At 42.6% G+C, this 14842-nt stretch overlaps 1 protein-coding gene across 2 annotated transcripts in view; it reads left to right on the top strand.

Moving 5' to 3' along the window:
• Positions 1-14842, top strand: part of LOC308592728 (nardilysin-like) — a 40721-nt gene that overhangs the window by 25033 nt on the left and 846 nt on the right. The window contains exons 21-30 of one of the 2 annotated variants that reach the window (XR_014010627.1): positions 390-517; positions 1116-1278; positions 1473-1504; positions 2619-2757; positions 4262-4309; positions 5585-5637; positions 6906-6989; positions 9466-9556; positions 10951-11039; positions 12265-12354. Coding sequence is in view for 1 of the 2 variants with exons in the window: in XM_081204432.1 (XP_081060558.1) it covers positions 390-517; positions 1116-1278; positions 1473-1504; positions 2619-2757; positions 4262-4309; positions 5585-5637; positions 6906-6989; positions 9466-9556; positions 10951-11067; positions 12265-12354 (945 nt within the window). In the remaining variant the exon portion in view is untranslated. Of the gene's footprint in view, positions 1-389; positions 518-1115; positions 1279-1472; positions 1505-2618; positions 2758-4261; positions 4310-5584; positions 5638-6905; positions 6990-9465; positions 9557-10950; positions 11068-12264; positions 12355-14842 lie in introns of both variants that reach the window. The other variant, XM_081204432.1, reaches the window with a different exon arrangement.

Below are 14842 nucleotides of genomic sequence, written 5' to 3'. Positions count from 1 at the left end.
GCCATCCATTCCCTCATGACATTTGAGCTGAATGTAGCTACTCCACTCCCCAGTGTATAGCTTTTAGCAATAAAGATTCATTCACTCCACTGTTCAAGGCTGGGAAACCCATTAAGAGGTTCTGCCCTCAGAGATGGATGAAATATGATGGGTTCCTGGATGATCTGGGGAGTTTCTGTCTGACATGACTGGTCCTTCTGTTGAGGGTTTTGTCTGATTATAGAATGGTGAGAATAGCCAATGACACAACATGAGGTGTCTGTTAGGTTACAACTGTGTGCCCACTTACCTGAGGACAATCCCCACAGAACTAGCATGTCATGCTTCTGAGTAAACATTCATGTACCACGTATCTCTTCATTTGGTCAACTTTTCCTTTTTCTTTGCAGTTGCTCTTTCAACTGATCATTGATCACTTGTCTAACCTCAGTGTCTCGCCTTCAGCTTTCCAGATGATAATTGAACAGCTAAAAAAGACATATTTTAACAACCTCCTCAAAACAGATTCGCTGGCAAAGTGAGTGTCTGCAGGGAGACTACATGGAAAGGCTCAGTGGTAGAAAATCGGCTTTGCTAAAGAAACTTTCACATATAGCCAAGAATAAGTCTAAGATCAGATTGATATGAGTCTTGTGTTGATTTTCCACTTGCAAGAATCAAAATGATTGCCAAGCATTAAATGACTGCTCATGTCACCATTTTTAAAAGACCCCTCAGCCTCGTGCAGGATCTCATGAGGAGTTGTGAGAAACAGGAAGGCTCTGCCTAGCCTGCCACCCCAGAGCTGCCACACTGCCAGACATAGGTTCCTATGGCCATCTAACAAAGAAGGGAGTGAGGAAAACATGTCCTTTAGCCATGGCAGTTGGGGTTGATGGGACTTGGGAGACCATCTACATATGAAGGGCCACAGGTTCCTCATTGCTGTCTTGGGAGTGTGGGGAGGCTACACAGCAAAATTATGTCACCAATCCCTCTTGCATTTGTTATTTTGATATATTTTAATTATCTGAGGCTGCATTTCCAATTATTCTGAGTGTTGCCATTTTAGGGGTACTAAAAGTCCAAGATGGTGAAAAAATAAATTAACGTACATTTACTGATGCATCTTACAGAGATCTCCGACTCTCGATTCTGGAGCATGGCAGGTGGTCTTTAGTAGAAAAATATCAAACTATTAATAGTGGCGTTACCATAGAAGATCTACAAGCATTTGTGACAGCTTTCAAATCAAAACTGTGGGTAGAGGGACTTGTCCAAGGAAACTTTATGAGTAATGTGAGTATGGAGTTGGAAAGCTGAAATTTGGGTTCTGCCTGCAATGGAAGCAAACAAAATAGACATAGTTGTTGAACACTAAATATGATTTCCATGAATGCAAAAAATGCCTTGTTCCGTTTATATTGTGTACGTATTTGGAAAATAGACCCATTCATTCCAATAATGTTTGATCTTTTACCCTTATGTCCTAGGAAGCAAAGGACTTTATGAATTATATTGCTGGGTGAGTATCCTGGTTTGATTCTTACGATTAAGAAATATACATAGGGTTCTGAGAGAGGGAAGAGTGACGCATTTGGTCAGGTTTCTTTGTTTTGAACACCCAGTTTATTATTAAATGAAAACTGCATTTTGATGAGCATTGCTGAATGCTATAAAATGCTTATTAACATCCATCCTTGATTTTCCTCCTAATTTTTTAAAAGAATGAAATATATTGTCATGGTTTGGATGTAACAATAAACCACATTTTAGCATTACAAAGATGAGCTGCAGTGAACCTCAGGCTCTCAGGTTTCTCCTTCTTCAGTGCAGCCATGAGAAGAAAATTGGAGGGTCCCTCTTCTGTTCTAGATTAACTACATCTAATTGTTACATCTCAAATGTAAGCAACGATTACTCTTAAATATAATTTGTTCAAACAAAGCAACTTCTGAAAGTACAAAATGAAATTGAGCTTTTTTCAAAAAACAACAACCCCACAGTGATATCAACCACAGTTTGTCAGGTTTGGATCGCACAGGAAGTTGTGATTATTATTTTTTTAAAAGTGGGGGAGCAGAACTTTCACAGTCATGCTTGAGTCATTCGTCCTCAAATCATACAGTACTTGCTACTCATTTAATATTGGACATCCTATTCCAGTCTTACACATCTGCCAATACACATGCATCATACGTTCCTCTTACTAAGAAGTAGCCTCAGACATTTCAACACAAATTAGTTGCACTCCACAAACAAACAAACAAAATTTGAACAGGGACACTCTTATTGCCATCCCATCAGGATTGTGTCTCAACAGTGCTGGTCTCCAAACATCTATGTAACTCTTTGTAGTAGTCAAGCCTAGCTGTTTCCTGAGTATTGGTAATTTATATTTGGTGCAAGTCTGCTGAAGTTCAAGTAACTGTGCCCAATGGCAAACAATGGCTATTCATGGGAGCAGTCTACCACTTCAGGGTACACCTAAGGCTAAGTACTGGTGTGCATCATATAGGTAGAAAGTGCCAGTGTGAATGTTAACATATCTGTGATGATTACTTCCTTCACAAACATGTTCATATTATGAAGATGAAAAACGGTGGCTCCTCTTTCATTTTGCCCCTCTCTCTTTTCAGAAAATTACAGTTTGTTCCTCTCATACACCCATGCCCTATTCAGTTCCGGGTGATAGAACTGCCAAACACTCACATTCTGTGTAAAGTGAAATCCCTTCATGCAGGCAATCCAAACTCTGATGTGACGGTCTACTACCAGGTATCGTAGACTCGGACCTATTACAGTGCATCCTGCGTGCTACTACTGAGAAGTAAGCTCCACCAGTGGCGTAGCGTGGGGGTGCAGGGGGGGCCGGCCGCACCGGGCGCAACATCTGGGGGTTAGGGTTAGGGGACGCAAATCCACGGGTAAGGGGGCGCAAATCCACGGGTTAGGGGGCACAAATTACTTGCCTTGCCCCGGGTGCTGACAGCCCACGCTACGCCACTGAGCTCCACTGAGTTCCATGGGACTTACTCCCCAGAAACTGTTAAAGGATTGCTGCCTTTATGTTGGGTTTTGTATTCATTAGGGATGGTGGGAAATCCTGACTGGGAAAAGGAGCAGAAATTGCTGGTGTTTGCTTATTTGTCCTATGTCCAGAATGGAAACCAGTCCAGCAAATAGGATTGATATTCACTTTCATAAATGATTCCATTTTCTCCCCATTTGCATTATGTTTCTGTTGCATTTAAATACTGCCCCCATCATTTGCATATCTCATTTTGGGCCCTGTCTGATCTGTGGGGTTCTGAAATCCAGCCCCACTATTTGCTATTTAAAACATAGCAGTGCCTAGCTTGACTTTGGGGCATGGGAGCAGCATATGGTCACCATACTAATTTCAGGGATGTGGGAATACAAGGAGAATGGGGTAAGAAAAGGTGAGAGAGGGGGTGGCAGAAAAAGAAAAAAGGGTAGCAGAAAGGGAATGGGGTGCCCCATCCATTTTTACTCTGGTCTCACCCACTACCAGGATGCAGCCCTGACCCCCACCCACTGATTAGCCCTGAAGGATTAACCCCCACCCTCTGACCTAGACAATTGCTATTTAACCCACATTCTCTTGCCTAAACTTAAAAGGCAAGAAAATTAAAGGAGATGGTTTATCCATTGAATTTCAACCCTATTCCTTTCAGATCAATATAAGGTGGGGATGACTAGTTGCCCCTCGCATAATTTCAAGACGTGGGGCTGGCACTGCCAGGCACCTCTGCTCTTTCAAATTCTCATCCCACACCAAACGGTGTCCTAACAGGCATTCATGCCATAGAAAATCCATGGAGAATGTTCCAAGAAAGTAATTGTCAAGCTCTGTTTCTAGGAAACGTGGGTTTCTAGGAAAAGAGGCCCAGATACTTGACAGGAATTTTTCATTGAGGAGAATGTCATGACAAAGAAGCTTCTATGAAAAATAGATTGTCAGCCATGACCAGCTGTCCCCCAGAATGCATTCAAAACCACACAGTTTGTGTGGGACAAAAGTCAAGTTCAGCTAGGTTGACTGGCAACTTTGTGTGACAGGACTTCTTTAGCAAAAACGGGGGTAGGTATGGTAAGGCTCCCTAAAGACAGGAAGTTAGAAAACTACTGATATTCTTCACTATTAAGTTTTCACTGTGGCAACTCAGAGACTTGAATGGAGCTCTCAGGTTCATAGAGAAATCAAAGCCCCGTTAATGACTGTTTTATTCTCTCTCTCTCTCTCTCTCTCTTACTTAAGACTGGTGCAAAGAATTTAAAAGACTACTCCCTCACAGAACTGCTTGTGGTAAGCTTTTCTTAACGTGTATCCTCAGGTTTTCGGTGTATCCTTTGAAAAGTGTGAAATATAAATGCAACACAAACAGGTGTATCAGTCATATTAGTCATTGACGGACCTTGCCCACTGCACATTGGAATGCCCATTTTCTTCTTCCCCAGAATGCTGTCCAGTTGCTGATTATATAAACACAATGTCCAAGATTCAGGAACAAGCTAATGTAAAGTGCAGTTTGTTCAGTAGGTCTGCTGAATTAGCAACATGGCAATGGGAGTTTTCGTTTAGTGGCAAGAAAAAAGGGATGTAATATAAGGGAACCTAGTTGCATTTTATGTGTTCCAGTTCTCCAGAGTCTGGAACATCTCCAGTCCAGGTTTTACACTAAGTTCACAAACTCTAGAGATTAGATCTGGAGTCAGTTGCAAAATAAAATTAATAATAATAATAATAATAATAATAATAATAATAATAATAATAATAATACTGGTGTGGCGCTGTGGGTTAAACCACAGAGCCTAGGACTTGCTGATCAGAAGGTCGGCAGTTCGAATCCCCACGACGGGGTGAGCTCCCATTGCTCGGTCCCTGCTCCTGCCAACCTAGCAGTTCAAAAGCATGTCAAAGTGCTTACCTGAGGGAAGGTAAACAATGTTTCCGTGCATTGCTCTGGTTCGCCGGAAGCGGCTTAGTCATGCTGGCCACATGCCCCGGAAGCTGTACGCCGGCTCCCTCAGCCAATAAAGCAAGATGAGTGCCGCAACCCCAGAGTTGGTCACGACTGGACCTAATGGACCCTTTACCTTTACCTTTACTTTTCACTTTTCTCATGTTTAATGTGTATTAAGAGTTTGTTCTCAGTGAAGTGGTTTGTTCACCAACCTTTGTGGTTTGGACACCATCCTACATCATACCATGTAGATGTTTGCCACAATAATCCAAACCCTGATGGGATCCAGGGTACAACAGCTCCCCAGTTGAAGTCTTCCCTCCCTTCCCTTTTCCTTTGTTGTACTTCACTGGGCTGCAGCATCATATGGCTGCCAAAAAGGAGGCGTGGCGTAAAATATTGTGTGAACTCCTTGACGATGGAATCATTTCTTTTTAAATGCACCCTATTATACTCTCAAATGATGAGTGTCAGCCAAGGTGAGTTTTCAATACCTGGTAACTTTTTAAAGGGAAAAAAAAGAGTCACGCGTGTTGAGGTTTCTTGTTTCTTGTATTTTGAATATTTGCTTCTTGGGTCAAAGAAAATATCCCTGCAAATATCATGTTCCGTTTCAGATGTATATGGAGGAGCCATGCTTTGACTTCTTGCGAACAAAGAATACCCTGGGGTGAGTTTGCCATCTGAAGAATGGCAGTAAGAAGAAAGCAGTAAATATCGCTTCATATACAAGAATTTCAGAGCACTTGATTTCTCTGAGTTCTTCCTGCTATTTAATAAGAGACAGAAATATGGAATGTGTTTAAGTCAGGGGGTCACCAAATTCTGTATTCTTGGAGGCCCCCTCATTCACCAGTCCAGACATGGCATAGGGAAGGGGGACAGTCAAAAATTCAAAACTCAGAGATGTTCAGGCTCTATAGTACAGCTGGTATCCCTTAACCCAGGGATGGTTAATGTGGTATCCAGCACATATTGTTGGACCCTAGCTTCCATCAGCCCCAGGGATAATGGGAGTTGTAGTCCAGCCCCAGGGAGTTAGAGATGACCCTACCATTCTATTATTCCAGCAATAAAGGTTTTACAGATATACACCATGTGTGCTTGTAAAGTCACTAATGAAGTGTAAATGAGCTTGCAAAAAAAGAAGCCCCAAATAAGAAAATCAGCAGTGTCCCTTTCCAAAATGCACATTAGGCAGCAGTACAAGAAGACTTGGATGATATTGCATCCAAAAGCTCTGTGAGTAATGTCCTAGTCATTATCAGAGTAAACCCACTGAAATTTATGGAATAAAGTCACTCTAAATATGAGTAATTCTGGATATCATCTTCCAATGGATGACTCTGAGAGCTAACCCTTTATTACATTCAAATCTGGTATTAAAGAAATAGTGGTGGCAGGAGGAAGTTAAATAAAGATGCTTCAGGGGCCAACTCCAGCCCATTCTAGGTTTTGTCTGCATGCGAAATTTCTCATGATCCCATTACCAAGAACCAGGGACCAAAACCTTTGAAGTCCTGCCTCTCCAGCTGTTCAGTAACTTCAGTTTTGGTGCAGACACAATGCAAACACAAGATCCCCAAATCAGTTTAGTATATGGTGCCATGCTGTAGTCACAAATGTCACAACTGTTACGGTAAGGCATACAGAATTAGCTTGAAAAAAAAGTACAACATAGTTAGAACAAATCTTGAAATGTGCCTTCCATTTAGGCAGCTGGCACATTGAAAGGCAGTAATGAAATCACTGGTTTAAAGCACTAATTCTAATGATGCAATCTGAACCATCTACCAAGTATTGCTTCCATGCACTTTAATTGAGCATGTGGGAGAACCAGTTTTGATGGATAGCTCCCATATACTAGTTAGTACTTGTTAATGATCAGAATAAAATGACTTGTGCTTGTGGAATGTTATTCTTTTCCTTTGATTTAAGCTACCATGTCTACCCTTCCACAAGAAATACATCTGGGATCCTGGGTTTCTCTGTTACCGTAACAACACAGGCAACCAAATATAAGTAAGTCGCCTATTAATATTTTTTCAAGAGCAGTTAAATTTAATATTATTGTTTCCATCCTAGGGCTCTGAACATTCTAGGGCTCTGCATAGGCCTGCACTTTTCCAAAACAGATATGACATGTTTAGAGTATAAAATGCAGCCAAGGTGCATTGTATGTCCCATAATTCCCCATTAATAATGTTTCTACTGCTCTCTTCCAAAGCGCTTGAGAATCTTAGTGTCTTTTGCAAGATGCATTTGCTTATGTATACATTATGTGTTTCCTTGTATAAGCTTTTCTACATGAATTGTCTGTGGCCTGGAGGCAGGTACAATTAATCACGCTAAAAACTAAAGGAACAATGAGTTTGGCCATGATATCTCAAGATTCGGCTGGCTGTCCCTATGCCAAAGAAATGGACAATGTCACAACAAAGTGACATTTGGGTCCGCCATCTTGATTCAAACTGGTGGTGAGCACCCAAACATCAACAACAAAACCACTTCAGGAGTCCTTGTGACAAGCTTGGTGATGATATCTTGAGAGGTTGCCCGACATAGAAAACAAACAGGCACACAAACCATTTTTCAAGACTGATAGAATGAAAACATCCTGGCTTGTTTGTTCAGATAGGTGATGGGAACAGTGAAATGGCTGCATGAGGGGATATCAGACTCATATGTATCTTATTAAGTTCAGGTGTTATTGGTCCAATGCAGCCATTGTGGTTAACGTAAGTCCAATTGCCTAAATAGCACATCAGACTTTAGCTGGATTGGGAGCTGTCTAATAAAGGTAGAAGGGACACGGGTGGCACTGTGGGTTAAACCACAGAGCCTAGGACTTGCCGATCAGAAGGTTGGCGGTTCGAATCCCCGCGATGGCGTGAGCTCTCATTGCTCGGTCCCTGCTCCTGCCAACCTAGCAGTTCAAAAGCACCTCAAGGTGCAAGTAGATAAATAGGTACTGCTCCGGTGGGAAGGTAAGCGGTGTTTCCGTGCGCTGCTCTGGTTCGCCAGAAGTGGCTTAGTCATGCTGGCCACATGACCCGGAAGCTGTACGCCGGCTCCCTCGGCCAATAAAGCGAGATGAGCACCGCAACCCCAGAGTCGGTCACGACTGGACCTAATGGTCAGGGGTCCCTTTACCTTTAATAAAGGTAGACTTTATAAGACTATATAGTTCATAAAATCCTTTATTTCATATGTTGCTTTGAAACAAATGTAGAAGAGCTCAGACTTAATGGTGGGGAATTAATAAGCAAATATTGCCTCCTGTACCTTCAGTGGAAGCAGCCTTCCATGGCATAGAAAGGCAAAGTCTGAATCTAACCTAAAGGACCCAGTGTTTTTCAAGCAAAAAAGCTAGAAAAACGAAATCCTGGATTCCACAACCCCCCTGCTAGATTGCCTGTCCTGGTCTTATTGCAGCGTGTTAAAAACCAAGTTTCAGTTTCCAAATGTGTACAGCTGTCATCCCCAAAATTTAAAACACCTGTTTCTTCTATGTGCTGTAAATATGATTCTTACATTTTGAAGTCTCAATTGAGTAGTTGTCATAATTAATCAATTAGCTGAACCAAGATCACCAGCCAGCACTGTTGCTTGCTTTTTATTTTTTATGAAGCTCTTGCCTGTGAAAATATGCTCATTGCTGGTAATATAAAGAACCTGAGAATGTTTATATTTGGGCAGTGCATTTGAGATGAATCTTCAAGCAACAAATGAGTTCCCTATTGTTTGCTTGAGAGAAACTGTTATCTTAATTAACCAGCTGTAAAATATTACCTTTGTTGAATGCAATACATTCCACACAAGTGCTACTATTATTTTTCATTTGAGGCCTGTCAAATTCAGTCTCTCCAGGCTTAGCAGGTGCATGATATACCAAAAGCTTCAGGACACTCTGGTTTCTTGTTGGTCCCTTTGCTTCCTTTTTGGGATGCTTGCTGCGGAATTCAATCTTTGTGAATTCCTATGTGAAATTTTCCCCCCTCTAACATAATTAATGCACTGCTTCCTAAAGCAAAGGACCATATAGAAACTTCAGTTATTGAGTGGTATATAAATAACTTAATAAAAGAAAGACACGTCTTACAAAAGACGACCTAAAATATTCACTTTTTAAATGCCAATAAAAGAAAACATTAAAAACAAGTTACATTTTTTAAAGCCATTAATTTTTTTAAAAAATGTTACCGACTAAAAAACTACATGTTAATATGGCATGCAAAAATTATGCACTTACGGAAAAGAAAATGTTGCTAGCGGGCATGGAAAATAAACAATAGAGTGAAGACATGTAACTGCCTGCTATCAATGGGAAGGGAGTTCCCAAGAGTGGCACCTGCCATGCCCTTAATTTGTTGCAGAATGTACATATATCATGTGGCACTTGTAAAAGTGCCAGTTCCGCAGATCTAAGAGGTCATGCGGGCACATAAGGGGTAAGGTCAATAACAACTAAACTTCTTATGCCCTTGATAACTTTTAGCACTGAATTTGTTGATAAAAAAATAGAAGAGTTCTTTGTGCACTTTGAAGAAAAACTCCGGAAATTAACTGAAGACGAATTCTCTGCTCAGGTAAGACTTGTGGCTTGTTTTACGTTGTGGGTTGCATCCAGACTGGTTTAGGCACCTGAGCATTTATCTTGGACATCTTGTGGGACATCTTCAAGAGAAAATAAGGCAAAGGAGTAAGCCCTACACAAATCTGGAGTGGAGTCCCTAAGACAGTTGGATGGCACCTTGTACGCCTCCTTCAGCAACTCCTGAAGCCAAGCTGGTGCCAAATGTCTTGCTCTGCTTTCATTGGACCACATCAGGAAGGCTGAGAGAAGGGTCTTGTCTTCTGGGCAGCCCAGGACCTCTAGACACACTGCCCACTCTTGGTGCTGCTAACATGGCAGTTTGACTTCACCCTTGGAGGCATACTCCATTGTCTCTCAAGACAGATGGATGCCAGCAACCAACAAGGGAACATATACACAACACTTGTCCCATGTCTTGAAGTATGGATCCAAGAGGTTGTCTGCTTGTTCTGTGCTTTCTATGCCTGGGTCCGAGCTGTTTTCCATTTCCCCGCCACTTTCCCTTGGAAAGCCTGATCTTTACCACTGAATCGGAGCAAACATCAATCTGCTGGATACCTGGTGTGGCGATCACAAAGGGTCCCCGGTGCCACCACTTTATTTCTCTGTGCCACCACTTTATTTCTCGCTGCCACTACCCAGGCCCTACCTGGTACAATACTGCGTCCAGTCAGGGTTAAATTGGAACATAAAGTTCTGTTTATTTATTGCAGTTTAACAAGCGTGTGGTTTCATAAACGGTATCGGTCAATTACAAACGAGGGGTGCCTATCCAGACCTATAACTTCCACTGCCTGCTCTCACTCACTAAACCACCTCTCAGATATTTACTTGTCTTCCTAGCTCCTAACTGTTCCTGACTCAGCTTATTTCGCTACACTAACTCAACCTACCCACAAACTCTATCCCAATTCACTCCCACTCCAACCAACCACCCAACTCCCAACGAATTCCTCCCTTTGCCCCTCCCAGAGCTGGTTTTATAGTCCCTCTGACTCCACCCCCTGGGTCCTGATTGGGTAACCTGTTTAACTATTTCACCTCCAGCACTCTCATATGTTAACGTCACACCTGGTTTGCTCTAATTCAGTGCTGAAGTGTAGGTTTTCCTGGGGGAAAGCACTGAGACAAGCGGAAGAATAGACAAGCCCTAAGTTAAGCTATAAAGGTCAAATAGATTGCTGCCACACCATAATTTTGCTGTTGCTCTGTGCCTCTCCACTGCTGCACAGATTTTGCTTGCCTGTTCATTGGATCAGAGCATAAAAAGGAGTGCACGCCTTGGAACGAGAAACAAACATTCATGGCAACGTGCAAGTTTTGCTTTTTGGAAGCAGAACTTTGTCAAAAGCAGAGACATTCCTACAGGAGCCGCATGTTTTACAGGTCTCAGCTCTCATAAAGCTTAAGCAAACTGACGATGCCCATCTTGGGGAAGAGGTGGACAGGAACTGGAACGAAGTGCTTACTCAGCAGTACGTGTTTGACAGACTTGCCCGAGAGGTAGTAAATAGTAAAACGCTACCCGTCTTCGTCTCTTGTTAATTGTTTGTTGTAATCGTTAAGTGGCTTTGCTCCTGGTCCATAAAATGGGGAGGGGGGGTTATTGCCTTTGTGGGACTGGGCTGACTGTGTGTGATTGCCTACATGGTGCTGACAAGGCCAAAAGGGGAGACCTGAGATCTAGGCTTCCTAATTGAATTATGCTCTTGCAAAACAAAGCAAAAAAATTAACGCACAGCTCTTCACAATTTTGTTTAATCGGTTGCCATCAATTTGATTTTAACTAATTTTTATAATGAAACATTTTTGGAATGTGTTATTATTTGATTGTTTATTTGGCTGTTGTTAGCCGCCCTGAGCCCGGCTTGGCTGGGGAGGGCGGGATATAAATAAAATTTATTTATTTATTTATTTATAAGTGAAAATGAACAGCTCGTTTACCCCTTGAATGTTCTCTCAGTGTTTGTCATGTGTGAGGCAGCTGTGCCTTGAGATCTTCAAGATCCCAAAATGTGGTTACGGGGGGAAATTTCTTAAATTGGTGTCAGATTTTCTCTCACTTGTAGAAATCAACATCTAGCTTGCCTCCCATCTGCCCCAAGCTGGGGCGATTGTTCTGCTAAGCTTGCTAATGTGAGTTTATACATTGTGATGAGTGTACGGGGCTGTTGGAACACTTGCACTGGGCGGATTCCAAAATGAGAATCTAAACAGCCGAACTGATGTGTAGCATATCCCTTATATTTTTCTTAATACATCCAGATCAAGCCTTTCAATTGGCATTCTTTCCAAGTCAGTGGGCATAGGACTGCAAGATAAACTATCCCATATAAGATGGTTCAAGGTGTATCTCTACTGTGGGGAAAGGGAGAAGAAACTATGGAGGAATTTATGTAATGGTGCTCATTTATAATGCTCATGCACCAAACACTCCTCCTAGGACAATATCTGCATTTTGGGTCGTTTTAGGTGGGGAACCTCAGTTCCAGGGGCCAAAATGTGGTCCTCTGGGTCTTTCTGTCTTGCCCTTCCCAGCCAAGCTAAGCCTCCTCCTTGGCCTCAGTCCTACTTTGCACCCTTCTTGAGAGTTTTTTGCCTGTCTGGTATGTGTCTGATAATGCCTCTTGCTTGCTGGATGGAGGACACAAAGGAGTGTGTATCTGTCCTAAAAAGCTCTCTTTCTTTTATGGCTTATAGATTGTAGCCCTGAAGAGCTTTAGAAAATCCCATTTGCTTGACTGGTTCCTAGGATTCAGGGGCAAAAACAAACGAGTGCTGAGCACCCATGTGAGTATACCTGAAATCAGAGTATATGTGCTCTCTCACAGATAGATATGTAAATATGGGAGTACCAATGGATGCTTTATATATATAGAGAGAGAGAGAGAGCTCAGGGATGGGGAACTGAAGTCCGGGGGGGGGGGTCAAACGCTTCTCTGTCTGGCCCTTGGAGTCGTCCCCCCACAGGCCTCATTTCTCACTCAAACCTGTTTCATGTCTTCCTTGAATGCTTTGGATTACCTAGAATGTGGCCTTACCTAGTTGGAGAGTCATTTGTGTATTTGAGTGCTTGTAGAAACCCCTGGCTTTTGCATGGTTGAAATGTAGCTTACTATGAAATGGTAAGAGCAACGTCCATTGTCCCTCTCTTGCTTTTGCCTATAGATGGATAGTAACAGTGGCATTCTAGTCCATATTATACCTTGGGCCCTTGAGTCCAGGCTTCCCTCAGTAACTTATTGTGTGCTACTGATTTACAGAAAGCAGTAGGAAGACTCCTTTTATTTACTTGTCTGTGTCATTCAAAGCCAGCACAGGGGACGATGCCCTAACCCAGGGATAGCCAACAGGTGCCTTGCAGATGTTGCTAAACTACAACTTCCATCATCCTTGACCATCAGCCAAGCTGACTGGCTCTGACGGGAAATGGAGGGGACCACATTGGCTTCCCCTGTCTAATCTAAAGTCCTCCAGATCTAGGACACATTCATGAATTGAAAATGTGTATTTGTGGGATAGAACAGCAAGAGCAACTTGTTTGGTAAAGAACTAACAAATAGCAGTTATAAGATACCTGACATCCCTCTTTATCACCTGTCCTAACGCCCCATCTTTTTACCTGTGTCTTCATTGTCTCTGATAACTCTCCATCTTCTTCCCACTCTTCCTTCAACTTTATCCAACTATCTAGCTCCCTAACTGTCATTGTTAGGCAAAGTCTTGGTCCGCCTGTCACTCAGTCACCACCCACCATTCCATCACACTCCCCTGCTGCCAATCCTTCTCTCACACATTCTTCTGTTACACTAAGAATGAAACATCTGCTAACCGCTTGACGGCAGAACCTGTAATTCTAGACTTATGGAATCTTGCCCCCTTTGTAGCTTTGAGCCTCTGGTATGGTGACCTGGAAGCATCATTATGAGATGTACTTCCTGTTCTCTTGCACAATTTCACACTTATGCTTCCTGTTTTGTAATATCAGAAGAAGAAGAACTTGCACATTTCCCTTGTGGGGAGGACGCATGTCTCCCTGCCTGTGGAAGCATGGGGAGATTAGTACTGTAGGTTCTGCTTTGGATATTTAGAAGAACAGAGATTGCAACTCATTAACACAGACACACACCACACTAAAATTCACCACTCTGGACCATAAGAAAATCCCTTATGCCAAGTCAGACCCTTGATCCATCTAGCTCAGCATTGTCGACACTGGCTGGCAGCAGCCCTTTAGGATTTTAAACAGGAGCCTCTCCCAGCGCTGCCTGGAGATGCCAAAGATTCTTCCTCATGGAAAGCAGGTGTCCTGTCTCTGAGCTCACACACACAAATAAAAATCAACAAATATTCCATACTACCTACTCAAAATCCTTATGTTTGCAGTCAGAGCTGTACAACACTGATTTGATTATTTTTGAGATTTGATCAATGTTTCTTCCATCTCATGACCTTTGGCTTTCTTAAAAACCACAGTCATCTGAACTCATTAAGGAAATGCTCCTTACTTTTACAGGTTTGTTATCTTCTCAGCTGTTTGTTTGTTTCATGGGGATTTAATTGGCTTAAATCCAAACAAAAGTGATGAGATCTTCATTTTTCTCTCAATAAGGTCTGCAGTGTATTAGAAGTCAATCTCAAATATTAAAGTTCCTACATTTAACATGCTATCTCAAGGTTTGCCAAGTGGTTCCCTCTAGATGTTGCCAGACTTCACCTCCCATTAAAAAGCACTGAGATAGCTCAGTTGGTAGAGCTGATAATGCCAAGGTTGCAGGTTCAATCCCTGTATGGGACAGCTGCATATTCCTGTGTTGCAGAGGGTTGGACTAGATGATTCTCAGGGTCCCTTCCAACTCTACAGTTCTATGATTAGCTCCAGCCAGTGTGGCCAGCGTAGAGGGACAACTGGACATGTAGATGAGCCATACCTGGAGGGCACAATTTTGACTATTAGGGTTCTACATTACAGTGGTACCTCTGGTTGCAAACAGGATCCATTCCGGAGCCCCGTTCACAACATGAGCAGAATGCAACCTGCATCTGCGCGTGCGTGGGTCGTGATTTGCTGCTTCTGCGCATGCGCGTGATGTCATTTTGAGCGTCTGCACATGCACAAGAGGTGAAACCCGGAAGTAACCCTTTCCGGTACTTCCAGGTCGCCACGGGACACAACCTGAAAAGATTTAAGCCGAAACGTCTTTAACCCGAGGTATGACTGTACTAGATAAAGTTTGCAGGTGGAGTTTGTTTTAGGGATTTTGCACTGTGCTGCTTG

Source organism: Podarcis bocagei, assembly GCF_964188305.1.
Source record: "Podarcis bocagei genome assembly, chromosome: 8".
NCBI lineage: Eukaryota > Metazoa > Chordata > Lepidosauria > Squamata > Lacertidae > Podarcis > Podarcis bocagei.
The sequence above is the reverse complement of the archived record's forward strand: the minus strand, read 5'-3'. Positions and strand labels throughout refer to the sequence as shown.